The sequence below is a fragment of the Sminthopsis crassicaudata genome, chromosome 3, assembly GCF_048593235.1.
Source record: "Sminthopsis crassicaudata isolate SCR6 chromosome 3, ASM4859323v1, whole genome shotgun sequence".
Taxonomy (NCBI): Eukaryota; Metazoa; Chordata; class Mammalia; order Dasyuromorphia; family Dasyuridae; genus Sminthopsis; species Sminthopsis crassicaudata.
The window spans coordinates 608,390,406-608,405,542 of NC_133619.1; the positions used below are offsets into that span (position 1 = coordinate 608,390,406).

At 43.0% G+C, this 15,137-nt stretch overlaps 1 protein-coding gene across 4 annotated transcripts in view; it reads right to left on the reverse strand.

The window, feature by feature from the left end:
• Window positions 1–15,137, reverse strand: part of EPHB2 (EPH receptor B2) — a 267,166-nt gene that overhangs the window by 4,706 nt on the left and 247,323 nt on the right. For all 4 annotated transcript variants that reach the window (XM_074305917.1, XM_074305913.1, XM_074305915.1 and 1 more), the window contains exons 10-14: window positions 10,978–11,100; window positions 10,310–10,557; window positions 6,301–6,516; window positions 3,996–4,145; window positions 1,277–1,470 (exon numbers count right to left, since the gene is read on the reverse strand). In XM_074305917.1, the coding sequence (XP_074162018.1) occupies window positions 1,277–1,470; window positions 3,996–4,145; window positions 6,301–6,516; window positions 10,310–10,557; window positions 10,978–11,100 (931 nt within the window). The remainder of the gene's footprint in view (window positions 1–1,276; window positions 1,471–3,995; window positions 4,146–6,300; window positions 6,517–10,309; window positions 10,558–10,977; window positions 11,101–15,137) is intronic.

Below are 15,137 nucleotides of genomic sequence, written 5' to 3' on the forward strand. Positions count from 1 at the left end.
GAAAGAACCAGAGTGGAAGGCTTTCATGGTGGAGGGAAATGCAAACTAGGGGCCAGGATATTGGCCTGGGGTCCCTTGGGGGAAAACAAGAACAGTTTAGAATCAAAATATGAAGAGTTGGAAAGGACCTTAGATTAGAAAATGTTAAGAGCTAGAAGTGATGTTAAGCTACAGAAATGGAAGGGCTTTTGAATCATAGAATACCAGAGCTAAAAGGGGCCTTAGAATACTCAGAATATAGACTGTCAGAACTAGAAAGGGTCAAAGAGCTGGGAGGGAACCTGTGGATGCAGAAAATGTGGCTTGGGAAGGATCTTAGAAGAGAGAATGTTGAAGCTGAGCAAGACCTTAAAACAGGGGTTCCCAAATTATGGTCCACGGGCCAGATACGGCCCACTGAGGATGTTTATGTGCCCGCCGGGTTATGGCAAATGGGCTGAGGGGCGGAGACAGAGTGGGAGCTTTTGTTTTTACTCTAGTCCGGCCTCCCACAGTCTGAGGGACCGTGAACTGGCCCCTATTTAAAAAGTTTGAGGACCACTGCCTTAAAACATAGATTGTCAGACCTAGGAGAGAACTTAGAGCACAGGGTGTCAGAGCTGGGAGGGGCCTTAGAACATAAAATGTCAGAGATGGGAGTGAGCTTAGATTAAAAGCTATCAGAGCTCAGAGGCGATTGAGAACACAGGATGTCAGCAGAATCAGAGCTGGATGGGCTCTTTGGACAATGAATGTCTGAACTGAACACACTTGAGAACACAGAATACCAGAGCTAGAAGAAAAAGTTCAGGGTCTCCTGACCCAACCCCCTCATTTTGCAGGTGATAAAATGGAAGCCCAAAGAGTAAGACTATTATAGTTGATCTAGTTCAACCTCTTGTTTGAAGCTTGAGCTGCTTCTCCCACATCCTCAATTGGTACCCATCTGACCTTTGACCTCAAGCGTCAGGGAATATTCCACCTCTCCATTCTACTGTTGGATGACTCCAATTTTTAGGAAAATTTCCCTCCATATCAGAGAAGTCCATAAACTTTCTGCTTTTAATATCTGGAAAACTGTATTACATATAATTGGAGAGAATTAGAGCTGCATATGTACATATCTCCATAAATGGATATATATCTATATTTGGACTCCTTTGCAATCCCAGGTAGTTTATTTTATTAATTTAAAAACATTACTTTAAGAAGAGCTCCTTAAGTTTCACCAAAGGGTCTGGGGCGTAAGAAAGGTGAGGGACCCTTGTGCTATATCAGAGTGGCGTGTGAGCCATACCCAGAGGAGAGGGGCGCCATAGCTTTGAGGCTATTGGGGTTTCGAATCATTTTGTCCAGCGTGTTCACAATCTGCCCAAACTTGGGTCGGTGGTTCCGGTCCTTCTGCCAACAGTCCAGCATGAGCTGGTGCAAGGCGTTAGGGCAGTCCATGGGAGGGGGCAGCCGGTAGTCTTGCTCTATGGCATTGATTACCTAAAAGACAAAAAAAAAAGATGATAGTGATGATCATAACAATCCTTTATAACTTTAAGGCACTGACAGCACTTCCTTCACACCAATCTTGTAAAGTGGATCGTACAAGTTTTATTAACCCCCTTCTACAGATGGGTAAACTGAGGGCTGGTGATGGGAAGTGCCTTGGCCAAGGTCACAGAACAGAATTGATGCCTAAACTCAATTCTTCTGACTCCAGGTTTGATGCTCCTTTCATAATACCAAAATAGTAGAAGTAACAGAGAGAACTGTAAAAATTATTCAATGAACAAACATTTATTATTAAGCTCCTTCTATGTGCAGGCACTGGGGATATGAAGATAAAAGTGAGATAGCTTCTGACCTCAAGAAGCTCATAGCCTTTTGGGGTACAGGATACAACATGTGCCCAGATAAGCATCAATAATAACGGGGCCCCTTCTCTTCTCTACAATAGAATCTAAACTTCTAGCTTTTAAGGATCTCACAATTTGGTTCCAAATTAATTCTCCATCTTTATTTCTCTTTGTTCCTTTTCACCTACGTGAGAGTCAGAAAGGATTACAAGGACCTTCTTATTCTTCCCCTTCATTTTACAGATGAGGAAACTGAAAGTCAGAGAAATCAAGGGACTTTACATAGTTATATGAACCAAGTGAGTGGCAGATGGGACTTTTCCCCCCAAGACTCAACTTCTCTCTGTTTCTCTATCTGACTTCTCGTTGTTAGTGTTTTTTCCATACCTAAAAACTACTCATCCCTCTCAGGCCAGCCTCTCTTTTGGTGTCCCCACTCCATTCCCCACATTATAATACACTTATCTGTTCTATCCTCTTGCTAGCATAGAAGTTTATTGAGGGTAAAGACCGTCTACTTTTGGTCTCTGGAACAGTGCCTGACACATAGTAGGCACTTCCTAGTGCTTGAATGGGTGCAAAGCTCCTAGCATGGTGCCTTGTGGAAAGTAGGTGCTTAATATATGGATCAGCATTCAGTTGTTGCCTTGATCTGCCATAACTAGAAAAATCATCCCTGGATGGTTTGTCCGTTTCTTGGTCAAGAACCTGCAATGGCTCCCTAGTTCTTCCTACAACAAATCCAGCTTTCTTGGCCTTGGATTTGGGGGCCTTTCACAATCAGATTTCATTGAATTATTTCAACCTTACTTAGTTCCCACCACTCTCCGGTTTTTCTCCTTGACTCTAGGGAGGTTAGATGCCTGTAATGTCATAAGCATATTGTGTTCATTTCCTGCTCTAGATATGTGCTTATGTCATTACCTTCCAATATCCTCCTTAATCTTAGCATCTTCCCTCTGATACTACTGTTAATTCATCCTGTGTCTGTCTTGTTCACAGTCATTTTCACATCTTTCTCATTAGATTGTGAGCTCCTTGACAACAGAAATTGTTGTTTTCGATTCTTTGTGACCTCAGCCTTTGGCACAATGTCTGGAACTAGAAAGTGCTTAATAAGTGTTAGCTGAGTGACTGATTACTTGACTTCTGCCCATCCTTCACAATCCTGCTCAGTCCTATATCATACCTCCATGAAGTCTTCTCTGACAACTCCAGTACTTCAGGACTCAGAAAATAATTTTTCTTTGGGCCTTAAGTTTTACCATTTGACTAGATGGGAAATTCTCTGTATTAAAGTTCTTTCAAGGTCTAATATTCAATGTTCTAGAGACACTGCCAACTCTACCATTCAATACTTTGATATTTCTTCTAGTCCTCAAAGTTCTAAGGGCCCTCCCAGCTCTGACCTTCTGTGTTCTAAGGGCCTTTCTAGCTCTGACCTCCTGGGTTCTAAATTTTGGCAGGCTATGATTAAATGTGTGCTAGTCTTGACTCTCTAATGAGATTTTTGAGAGGTGGTAAGGTGCATGGAGAGTACACTAGACTTGAATCTGGAGTTGAAACCTACCTCTGCCGCTTGTTACCTGTGGGACTTTGGGCAAATCTGAACCCAGCTTCTGGATCTGTTTCCTTCTCTGAAAAATAAGGGGTTTGGACTAGCTGGCCTTCTAAGGCCCTTTCTAATCCTATGTTTATGAGCCTATTATTATACCTTCTTGAAGGCAAAGACCAACTGCTATATTCCTTTTATTTATCCCTTACAAAGAACAGAGTTGATGATGCAGCAGGTCCTCTCTGAATACCTGATCATTGTCTGATCACCTGACAGCTGATTCCAAAGCCTCACTCTATTAGATTCTGCCATTTAAGAAAGCAGAGACCTGTCAGTGCAAACACTATCAGGCAACTTGTAGGCAGATGTTGGGCTGTGTCCCGGAAACAGCCAGCATCTGGTAGACACCTGTGAAGGGACTGGGGCCAGAGGCTTTCAACAGTATCATCTCCCACCCCCGGGTATCTGCACCAGCCCCATGACTCTGGCCTCCCCCCCCCCCCCCCCGAGACTGACTGCAGTCAGAAAAAAAATGTGGAATCCCGTTGTTGAGTGTTTTGGGAAAAGATCTTGCTTATTTCAAAGGTTCTGATTCTGTTCCCCCAAAAACTTACATCTTGATTGGTCATATCCCAGTACGGCCTCTCCCCATAGGACATGACTTCCCACATGACTATTCCATAACTCCACACATCACTGGCAGATGTGAATTTCCTGTACTGGATGGCCTCTGGAGCTGTCCAGCGTATTGGGATCTTCCCACCCTGGGGAGAGAGAAAAAAAGAATTGCAAATGTCCAGATTTTTAGTTTTAGAAGGGACCTTCTAGTCCAAAAAAGAAAAAAAATATATCTTACTATAATATACTATGTAAAATTATATAATGTAATATATAATGTTTAATATATTATAAACTATAATATAACTGACATGTGGCCAGCGTACTCTGTTTGAAGACTTCTAGCAAGAGAGAACCCACTATTCCCCACTATCTCATTTCACTTCTGGCAGCTCTCAAGGTTAGGAAATTTTTCCTGACTTCCAGCCTAAATTAGTTTCTTTATAGCTTTCATTCATTGTTCCTGAATCTGTCTCCTAGGGCCAGACAGGCCTCATACATCCTTCGTCCACATGACAGCCTTTCATTGAGTCTTCTCTTCTCCAGGGTAAATACCCCCAATTCCTTTAAGTGGTTCCCTTATTGAACACACTTTCACCACCTACTGAGGAAGAGCTCTAGGTATGACCAGGAAAGAACACAGGGTTTTTTTTTTTTTTTTTTTTTTTTTTAATTTTTTTTTTTATTATATATATATATATTTTTTTAATAATATTATCCCTTGTATTCATTTTTCCAAATTACCCCCCCTCCCTCTATTCCCTCCCCCCGATGACAGGCAATCCCATACATTTTACATGTGAAGAACACAGGGTTTTGAGGAACTCATTCTCTAGGCTTATTTTAAAACAATTCATCAGCCATCTCCCTTTTTTCTCTTAATTCAGATCTAAATTTAAATCAAAAATTATTTTACTTTTCTTTCTTTCTTTCCTTCTTTCTTTCTTTCTTTCTTTCTTTCTTTCTTTCTTTCTTTCTTTCTTTCTTTCTTTCTTTCTTTCTTTCTTTCTTTCTTTCTTTCTTTCTTTCTTTTAGTTCTCTTTCCTTCCTTCCTGTTCTTGTTCTTCTTCTCTTTTTTTTCCTCCTCCTTTTTTCTTCTTCTCTCTCTCATTCCTCTTCTCTATCTACTATTGTTAATTAAAAAAAAAAACCCTAAAGTTTGGAACTTCAATTTCTTTCCTATTACATTTTATATCTTATTAGACTTGGTCCATTTTTCCAGTCTCTTAAAAAAAAAAAAGAGCTTTTTAGTCTCCAGAATGGAATCCATTGTATTGTTAGTTTTGTTTCATCTTCAAATTTGCATTAATTCTATCATTTATCTATCATTCTATCAATCTACTCATTCGATCTATGCATTCATTCAGATCATTGATAAAAATGTTCCCACTTCACGGTGGAAGATACTGGGCATACAATCTAATGGTCTATGTGCTAAGATCCCTTCAAGCTCTGATTTCCCATGTGCTAAGGACTCGTGTAGCTCAGGTATCTGCTTTCTTTGACTTTCACAGCAGAGACAGTCCATGTTCTACAGTGCCTCTCATCATGGATGCTCTCTATGATGGCTATTCCATGATGAATATTCTATGCTTTAAGGTCCTTTTTTGCTCTACATTCTATTCTAGAAATTTTTTGGTCTAATGTCAGCTTCAGTTCCGACATTCTATAATCAGAAGTTCCTTCCATTTATAATTCCTTTATGTCTACTGCAAATTTTCAATTGTACTGAAGGTCCATGAAATTTAGAAACCTAAGGATCCACTGAGTCACTCCGAGAAAAGGACACATGCAGATTTTCTTGTCATTCTGGAGCTAATCTTTCTTTTGCAATCTCAGTTTCCAGTCTCTAAAAATCTACATAAAAAAATAAAAATAGTGAACTTTATTCTCCATCCTGCATATGAGAGGATCATTTGTCAGAAATCTATAGGGGAAACCCTTGTTAGGTTTATGGAACAATGGAAAAAGTGGTTCAATGGTGTTTTTTTCCTGTCTCCCTGATATTGCTGCCCCAAGCTTTGCTAACTTATATATTGCTCTTTAAATAACTATCCTTTCTCTTTGCATTAATTACCGAAGTCATTGTTTCAAACAGACTTTAACATAAATAGAACAAGGTCTCCCACTCCATCCAGGCCATGTCCAGTCGTCCTGGTCTATATCTAGCCACTGGACCCAGAGGGCTCTAGAGGGAAAGTGACGCAGGTGCCCTTGCCCAGCCCTCCCTCCCTCAAATCTAACTCCCTCACATGTCCCGGTATCATCTTCCGTCTTGGAGGAGGAAGGACAAACAATTACCAGGGCACTTGTATAGGTGGGGTCAGAGGTATCATCTTCCAGGAAGCGTGAGAGTCCAAAGTCAGACACCTTGCAGACCAAGTTGCTATTGACCAGAATGTTCCGGGCAGCCAAGTCTCGATGTACATAGTTCATGTCTGCCAGGTACTTCATGCCTGCAGCGATGCCCCGAAGCATGCCCACTAGCTGGATTACTGTGAATTGCCCATCATTTTGCTTTAGAAAAAAAGAGAGACAAAAGCAAAACAAGAAAGGTATTAATCATGGGCAATAGGCCAGGATTCGTAGACTCTCATTGTTAGGAGACTTTCTAGAGATGGGATGAGCCCTGGTTGAACTCGTTCCTGAAGCAGGAATCCCGCTGAGAGCAAAGTTTCTCAAACTGTGGGTCTTGATCCCTTATGGGGTCATGTAACTGAACACGGGGGTTGAGAAAAATGTGGCGACAGCAAAAGGTTTCTGAATGCAGCGACCGAAAATTAATTTAGAATCAAAAGCGTGAATCCGAGGAGTTTCTGGCAGCGCTTGCCCGCATTGTATCGCTTGACTTGACTGCAGCATTGGTTCTGAACACACAATACATGTAGTTAGCAGTGCACATGCACGAAGGCCAGCAGAAACACCCTGGCTCAGGTTCCAGACAGGGCTCAGTGAACATTTCCCAGGATGACATGTCAGGAGTGCAAAAAATTTCAGAAGCCCTGCTCCAGAATATCCCCGACAATATCGTTAGCCCAGATGGGAAATTCATTACCAAACACAATCTACTCAACTGTTGGACAGATTAATTAGGAAGCCTGTCCTCCAACTGTGTAAAAGTCTGCTTCTTTATTCATTTTAATCTATACCCAGCCCCCTTCCACAAGCCTGGAGTATGTGCAATAACCTCCTTTCAGATCTTCCTGCACAACTGACTATCACATAGGACTTTCTCTACCAGATACTGTAACACTTAAACACTGCCAAGGGTGTTACTTTTCCTTTTAATGTGACATTTTGTGTCCTTCCAGCTCTGACCTCCTGTGTTCTAAGGGCCCTCCCAGCTCTGACCTCCTGTGTTCTAAGGGCCCTCCCAGCTCTGACCTCCTGGGTTCTAAGGGCCTTCCCAGCTCTGACATCCTGTGTTCTAAGGGCCCTCCTAGCTCTGACCTCCTGGGTTCTAAGGGCCCTCCCAGCTCTGACCTCCTGTGTTCTAAGGGCCCTCCCAGCTCTGACATCCTGTGTTCTAAGGGCCCTCCCAGCTCTGACCTCCTGGGTTCTAAGGGCCCTCCCTCTGACCTCCTGGGTTCTAAGGGCCCTCCCAGCTCTGACCTCCTGTGTTCTAAGGGCCTTCCCAGCTCTGACATCCTGTGTTCTAAGGGCCCTCCCAGCTCTGACCTCCTGGGTTCTAAGGGCCCTCCCGGCTCTGACATCCTGGGTTCTAAGGGCCCTCCCAGCTCTGACATCCTGTGTTCTAAGGGCCCTCCCAGCTCTGACCTCCTGGGTTCTAAGGGCCCTCCCAGCTCTGACATCCTGTGTTCTAAGGACCCTCCCAGCTCTGACCTCCTGGGTTCTAAGGGCCCTCCCTCTGACCTCCTGGGTTCTAAGGGCCCTCCCAGCTCTGACCTCCTGTGTTCTAAGGGCCTTCCCAGCTCTGACATCCTGTGTTCTAAGGGCCCTCCCAGCTCTGACCTCCTGGGTTCTAAGGGCCCTCCCTCTGACATCCTGTGTTCTAAGGGCCCTCCCAGCTCTGACCTCCTGGGTTCTAAGGGCCCTCCCAACTCTAACATTCCAGGTTCTAAGGGCCCTCCCATCTTTGACCTCCTGGGTTCTAAGGGCCCTCCCAGCTCTGACCTCCTGGGTTCTAAGGGTTCTCCCAGCTCTGACCTCCTGGGTTCTAAGGGCCCTCCCAGCTCTGACCTCCTGGGTTCTAAGGGCCCTCCCAGCTCTGACCTCCTGGGTTCTAAGGGCCCTCCTAGCTCTGACCTTCTGGGTTCTAAGGGCCCTCCCAGCTCTAACATCCTGGGTTCTAAGGTCCTTTTCATTTCATCTCACTCTTCTTTTTTTTTTTAAGCATTCTATTAGAATGTAAAATCCTAAATGTAGGGACTTTCTTTGTGTCTCACTCTTTGTGATTCTATTTAAAGTATTGGCAGAGATTTCAGCATAGTTTGCCATTTCCTTCTCCAGCTCATTTTATAGATAAGGAAATTGAGGCAAACTGGGTAAAGTGATTAAGGTCACACAGCTTTTAAGTATCTGAGTTTGGATTTGAATTTAGGCCCTCCTCACTTCAGAATGGAAAGTTTATCCACTGAATAATTAAAATCTACCATTGTTCCTGAATGGGATGTGCCTGTCTCTTTCTCAGTGGCCTCCACATCCAGGTAACATTTTTTGCACCAAAATGCCCCCCCCCCAATCATCAGTTCCCCCAAGAAGTATGTTATGTCTCCCATTAGAAGTCCCTTGAAGGTTGGGGTTGTCTTTGCTTTATTATTTGTAGGCAGAGGAAACGGGCCCATGAGGTTTAAGTGACTTGTTGGTATCATCTGTTCAGAGCCCAAGGTTTTTGTTTATTTTTTTTAAACTACAAATTCACAGTCTGACTCCTGCTTCAATCTTTGGTCATAGTCAAAGCCTGAATACCTGGGGAGGGGGCACCTGGAGTTCAGCCCCAGGGCCTTCACATTAGGGACTTTGGGCCCACCAACATGTGGCAGCAGAAACAAAGGAATTTAGCACTTAGTGAGAATAATTAGTCAAAATAGCAAACTACCAGACCTGTGCATAGTAAATAATCTGTGAGTCACTGTCTAATTAATTTCCCCTCTTGCTCAGATGAATTTATCTTAATTGCTCCTGGTATTAATTTCTCAGCATGAATTACAAAGTTGGTTTGAGAGGAGTTTGATGCCTTGAGCATTCTTTGTGCCGTTTGCCCAGAGGCCAAAATAACTAGTATGGCTCTCTCCTCTGAGGCCCTACTGGAGCTCTCTTCTCTAGGAAGACTAATGTCTTCAATGTCCTTCAAATATAATATAAGGACCCACTGTTTTGCTCATTTCCCCTACTTTGGAATACCTTTCTCATCTCTGTTCACTTAGCTCAGTCCTATTTGTTCTTCAAGGCTCAATTTAAGCCCTACCTCTGGAGGAAGCTTTCTTTCACTGCTTTCATCCAAAGGGATCTCTCCCTTCTTTAAAATTTAGCAATATCAATGTGGTATCACTAAAATGGCACTTAGCTTACACCGTCACAATAAGTGGCTGTTACTTACTTTCTTTATATATGTGATATTCTGAATTCTAAAAGTCCTTTGAGCTCTGATCTCCTGGGTTCTAAGGGCCCTCCCAGCTCTGACCTCCTGGGTTCTAAGGATCCTTGCAATTCAGCTATTCTCTTCTTGCTCTAAACTCCCATATGTTAATATTCTACTAAAATTAAAGTCCCTTCTGGTAAAATTCGAAGGGATTTCAGCTGTAAGCCTGAGTGGAAGAGAATTCATAGTTGTCTACAGTTGTGAATAACACTTCTCACATCCCTGCTTCCAGTGTCCTGACACTGGTAATCAGTGAAAGAGAATGGGTCAGGAACTCTGAATTCCTGAGTATTTCTAACAAGAATGAAGCAATGACTGAGTATATTAAGAGAATAGATGAGAGCTATTAGTGTGAAAAAATAAGGAGGGATCAGAATATGGCACAACTATATCAAAGCGGCGAGAAAGTGAATTATTTATCTCAGTTTCCTCATTTTAAAAATAAGATGGAAAAGGAAATGACAAACACTCTAGTATCTTTGTCAAGAAAACCTCCGAAGGGGTCATGGAGAGCTGCTAAACACAATCTGAATGACAAAGTTATAATAAAACAAGTGATTTGGCTGTGAAGTAGCATGAATGTGAGTGGATCCGAGCTGCCATTTTGCTTTGACATTCTATGTTCTAGTAGTTTATGGTTGTGGACCTCATTGATTCCCTTTCTGCTTCCCTTCCCTTAGTCTGTGGCCCTGCTCTGCCCTTTCCTACCCGGAGGAAGGAGTCCAGAGAACCATTCTCCATGAACTCCGTGATGATCATGACTGGTGTGCTCTTGGTGACCACGCCTTCCAGGTGGATGACATTGGGGTGGTCAAACTGGCCCATGATGCTGGCTTCACTCAGGAAGTCCCGGCGCTGCTTCTCTGTGTAGCCTGATTTGAGGGTCTTGATGGCCACAAAAATCTCTCTTTTGCCTGGCAGCTTCAGGTGGCCACTGCAGACTTCACCAAATTCCCCTGGGATGGGCAGAGCAAAAGGGAGAGCAGATCACTCACAGGATGGCAGTTCTGCCGTAGTTCCCTCTTCCATGTCATCCCCACTCACATGGGTTTATAGAGATTGTTGCTCTTCCTTCCCATGGACCAACCCAATCTCCTCAGACACAGGACCCTAACCATATTCCCTTCCATTTACAGGAATGAGACCTCTGGGGAAGGAAGATCAGAAGTGGTGTGACAAATGGCCTCCTCATCAAGTTGACTTTGGTCAAAAGGAGAAATAAAGTAGATGATTTGAGCCTGGTCCCCCAGGGACTCTCAGGCCAGGCCAGCCCACCTCCCCCCTAACACCTACACATCTGCTGGATTTTCCCAGCAAGTGAGGGGGATCCCGGAGGGCAGAGGCCACGGGGTCCGGGAGGGCCCCCGCCCACCTACCTGCTCCAATCACCTGCTCAATTTTGACACAAGAGATGTCAATTTCCTTGGCAAACTCTCGAACAGCTTCGTTGGGGTCCTCATAGGTGAAGGGATCAATGTAGATTTTCATGCCTGGAGTCACTGGGAGGGGGGGATGAGATCGGGCTCAGTCACACCGAACTGTGGACACTGACAGACGGATGGACAGACAGACACAGCTGGGAAGGGGCACTCAGCTGCAGGCAGACACTCCTGGGCAGGGCAAAGCCATTCCTGAGTGTCCTCCCAATGCCAGCCTATGCAAATTGGCCAGGAGAAAGGCACGTCCCAGAACAAGAGAGTGAGTGGGGGTGACGAGGAAGGGGGGGAGCTGAGAAGGAAGAGGGAGACTTGAGGAGAAAAGACCAGCACACAGTAAAGCACATGTGTTCATAAGGATTTAGTGCTAGAAAGTACCTGAGAGCTCCTCCCCTCCACCCCTTCATTTTTCAAGTGAGGGAACCACAGGCCACAGTGTTTCACATAATTAATAAATGTGGAGTCAAAATTCAAACCCATTATGTCTGAATTTCCAGATCCAGGCTATTCCCATGATACCCAACTGCCTCCTTTGGTTCTAAGAAACCCGTGCTTGTGAAAGTGGCTGTTAGGAGAGTTCCATGGCATCTGCTCTGATCCCCCCATTCCAAAGACTCTCTCTCTCTCCCCTGCATTCTGCCTTCATTTATTGTTTCTACTCTTGCTTCTCCCATATTGCCTGCTTTTAAGTGTCGGATATTTGTTTGTATATTTTATTATGCAGGGGCTTGTGCTTTACATTACAGTTATACCAAAGCAAATAGCCTTGAAAAATAGATATCCACTGAAAAAATAATTTTAAAAATATTTACTTATTTAAAACTAAATATAAAATAAGAAAAAACAAAATAAAAAGACAGAATAAGGGAAAAAATCATTGTCATGTTCCCAGCAGAACATCACAGAGGATTCAAAATATAACAGTAAATTTCCATTTTAAGAAAGTATATATAATCATAGAAGGGATTATAATCATGACTGTCCATCTTCTCTTTCCTGGAGATTAAAAAAATATTTTTAAAAGAACAACCTACAAGGAAGCAAAGAAAAGATGGATACTCATGAATATAATTTCTTCTATGATTATATATCCTTTCTCGAACTGGAAATTTATTGTTATAGCTTTTGAATTCTCCATGATGTTCTGCTGGGCACATGGAAATGTTCTGTTCTATTTTGTTTTCCTTTTCTGTCTTTTTTTTTCTTTCTATTCTGTTTTTTAAAAAATAAACAGAAAATTAAAATAAATATTTAAAAAAAATCAATGACTGTGAAAGTTATTCCCCAACATCTTTCACTTCAGTTGAAGAAATTTCCTTCTTCATCCCTGCTTTCACCTGTATTCACAATTTCAGGGTTTCTTTATTGTCCGATGAGTCAATTCACTTTCTCTGAGATGCCTTTTTTTTTTCCCCCCGAGGCTGGGGTTAAGTGACTTGCCCAGGGTCACACAGCTAGGAAGTGTTTTAAGTGTCTGAAACCAGATTTGAACTCGGGTCCTCCTGAATTCAAGGCTGGTGCTCTATCCACTGCGCCACCTAGCTGCCCCTCTGAGGTGCCTTCTAAGCCTTCATCTGTGGTCAGTGTTCAGACTCCTGGGTTCTGGCATTCAATGCCCTCTACCACTGCACATCTATCTACCTTTTCAGCTTGATCTCATATTAGGGTCTTAGATTCAGAGCTGCTCCCAGCCCTCTTATTTTACAGATGAGAAAGTTTAATCGCAGAGAGGAAGTGACTTTTCCTCAGTCACACAGTTAATAAGGATTTGAATATAGGATCTCTGACTCCAAATACTTTCCACTGAATCATGTCACTAACCTATAAACTCCCTTCAAATTTGGGCAATTCTATCCACTCCCCAAACCCCTAACACATCCTGCTTCTCTTGCCTTGGTGGATTTTTCCACCTAAGATGGGTAGCCAGGTAGCATGGTGGATAGAGCACTGAGTTCATACCCCTCCCTCAGACAGTTACCAGCTGCATGACCCTAACCAGGTCATGTCATTCTGTTTGTCTCAATTTCCTCATCTATAAAATGAGCTGGAGAAGGAAATTGCAAACCACTCCAGTATCTTTGCCAAGAAAACCCCAATTGGAGTCACAAAGAGTTGGATATGACTGAACAAAAGCCTAAAATAACAATTACAATTGACATTTATACAGCACTTGATTGCTTGCAAATTGATCACCACAAAGACCCTGTGAAGCAAGTACTATGGTACTAAGTGATCCCTTTTACACATAGGGAAACTAAGGGTCATAGTGGTTCAGTGACTTGTTTAGTTACTGTTCAGATATGTTTTCTTTCTTTCTTTCTTTCTTTCTTTCTTTCTTTCTTTCTTTCTTTCTTTCTTTCTTTCTTTCTTTCTTTCTTTCTTTCTTTCTTTCTTTCTTTCTTTCTTTCTTTCTTTCTTTCTTTCTTCCTTCCTTCCTTTCTTTTTCTTCCTTTCCTCCTTTTTACTTTCTATAACAATAGCTTTTTATTTTTCCAAATACATGCAAAGATAGTTTTCAACATTCATCCTTGCAAAACCTTGTGTTCCAAAATTTTTTCTGTCCTTACTCCTTCTCCCATAAGTAATCCAATATATATTAAACATGTGCAATTCTTCTAAACATATTTCCACATTTATTAGATAAATCTTTCTGACTCTAGGTCTAAGGCTCTATCCACCACATCACTAGCTGCCTCCGATTTGAGGCAAGTAGTAGCAGAGCTAGGCTTCAAATCCAGGGCCTTATTTATGAAGTTCAGAGCTAGAAAGGACCTCAGAGATCATCTTGTTTCACTCTTCCATTTTACAAAGGGGAAAAACAGATTTTGAGAAGGAAAATAACTTGCTTAGGATCAGATAATTTGTAAGTAGCAGCCTGTGTCTGAACCTGGGACTCTGCCCCTTGTGAACCCTAAAGCGCTCAGAGAAATGGGAAGCACTATTACTGTATTGTTCTCTGGAGATCCTTGAGGTTTGGCTGGCCGGTAACTTAGCTCACTCTCATTGCACAGATTGGCTGTAAAAGGCAGATTCCTCCTAGAAAACGGCCCTTGGATCTGGGGCTAGCTGCATTCACAGTCAGGAAGCGAGTGGAGACTCTCCCTGGAATAGTCCCTCAGCCTGGTTTTTCCCTTCTTGAATTAGTCCTAGTCAGGCACTGGTGTCAGCTTCTCAGGGAAAAAAAACCTCAAACCTCCCCTTTCTTCTCTAGGTTTCTAGCTTCAGAAGATTTACAGATTCCTCTTCTTGCAAAGGCCTGCGGCTTACCTGCCCGTACCCAGCTCCAAGGCTTTGATCTTCTCTCCCTGCAGAACAGGGGGAAAATCTCTCTTGCTCTAATTGCCAGCCGGGGCTGGGAGCTTGGTGGGTCAGAGCTTGGTGCTAACGAGGCCCAGTTTCTAAATTCAATCCCCACGAGGGCTAGTTAGTGCTATATGGAGAGAAATTCTCTTCCTCAGTCGCATGCCTTGTCCCTGCCTTCCAGAAATCCTAACCGTCAATCCAACTGAAACCCTGGCTATTGGCTGTAATGTGGTCTGGGAGTGGGAGTGGGAAGGCTCCAGGCTAAGCCATCATGACTACTGGAAACATAACTTGAAGCCTGAGTCCCATCTTCACAGACCGTCGGTCCTGGTGAATCAGCATGCTCAGGGCATGGAGCATTCTGATGATGTGAGTGCCTTCTAGAGTGGAAAGTCAATCCAATGTCAATTAGGGGGCTTGGATTCTAGCAGTTGCACTAACTTGATCAGATAATATTTGTACAGCACTTTGCAAAGTCTAAAGCATCACATTTTTTTGGAGGGGGGTTTAGTATTTTTGGTTGTGTCCAGTTCTTTATGACCCCATTCGGGGTTTTCTTGGAAAAGATAATAGAGTCGTTTGCCATTTCCTTCTCATTTTACAGATGAAGAAACTGAGGCAGCTAGGGTGAAATGACCTATCCAGGATCACACAGCTAATAAATAGCATCTGAGGACCAAAAGCCTTATCCATTGTATTCCTAGATGCCCCAGAGTATTATATACATACTGGCTGCTGCTGCTGCTGCTGTCACTTTGCTTCTGGATATAAATTTGTTTCTCTGAAAAATGAGGCCT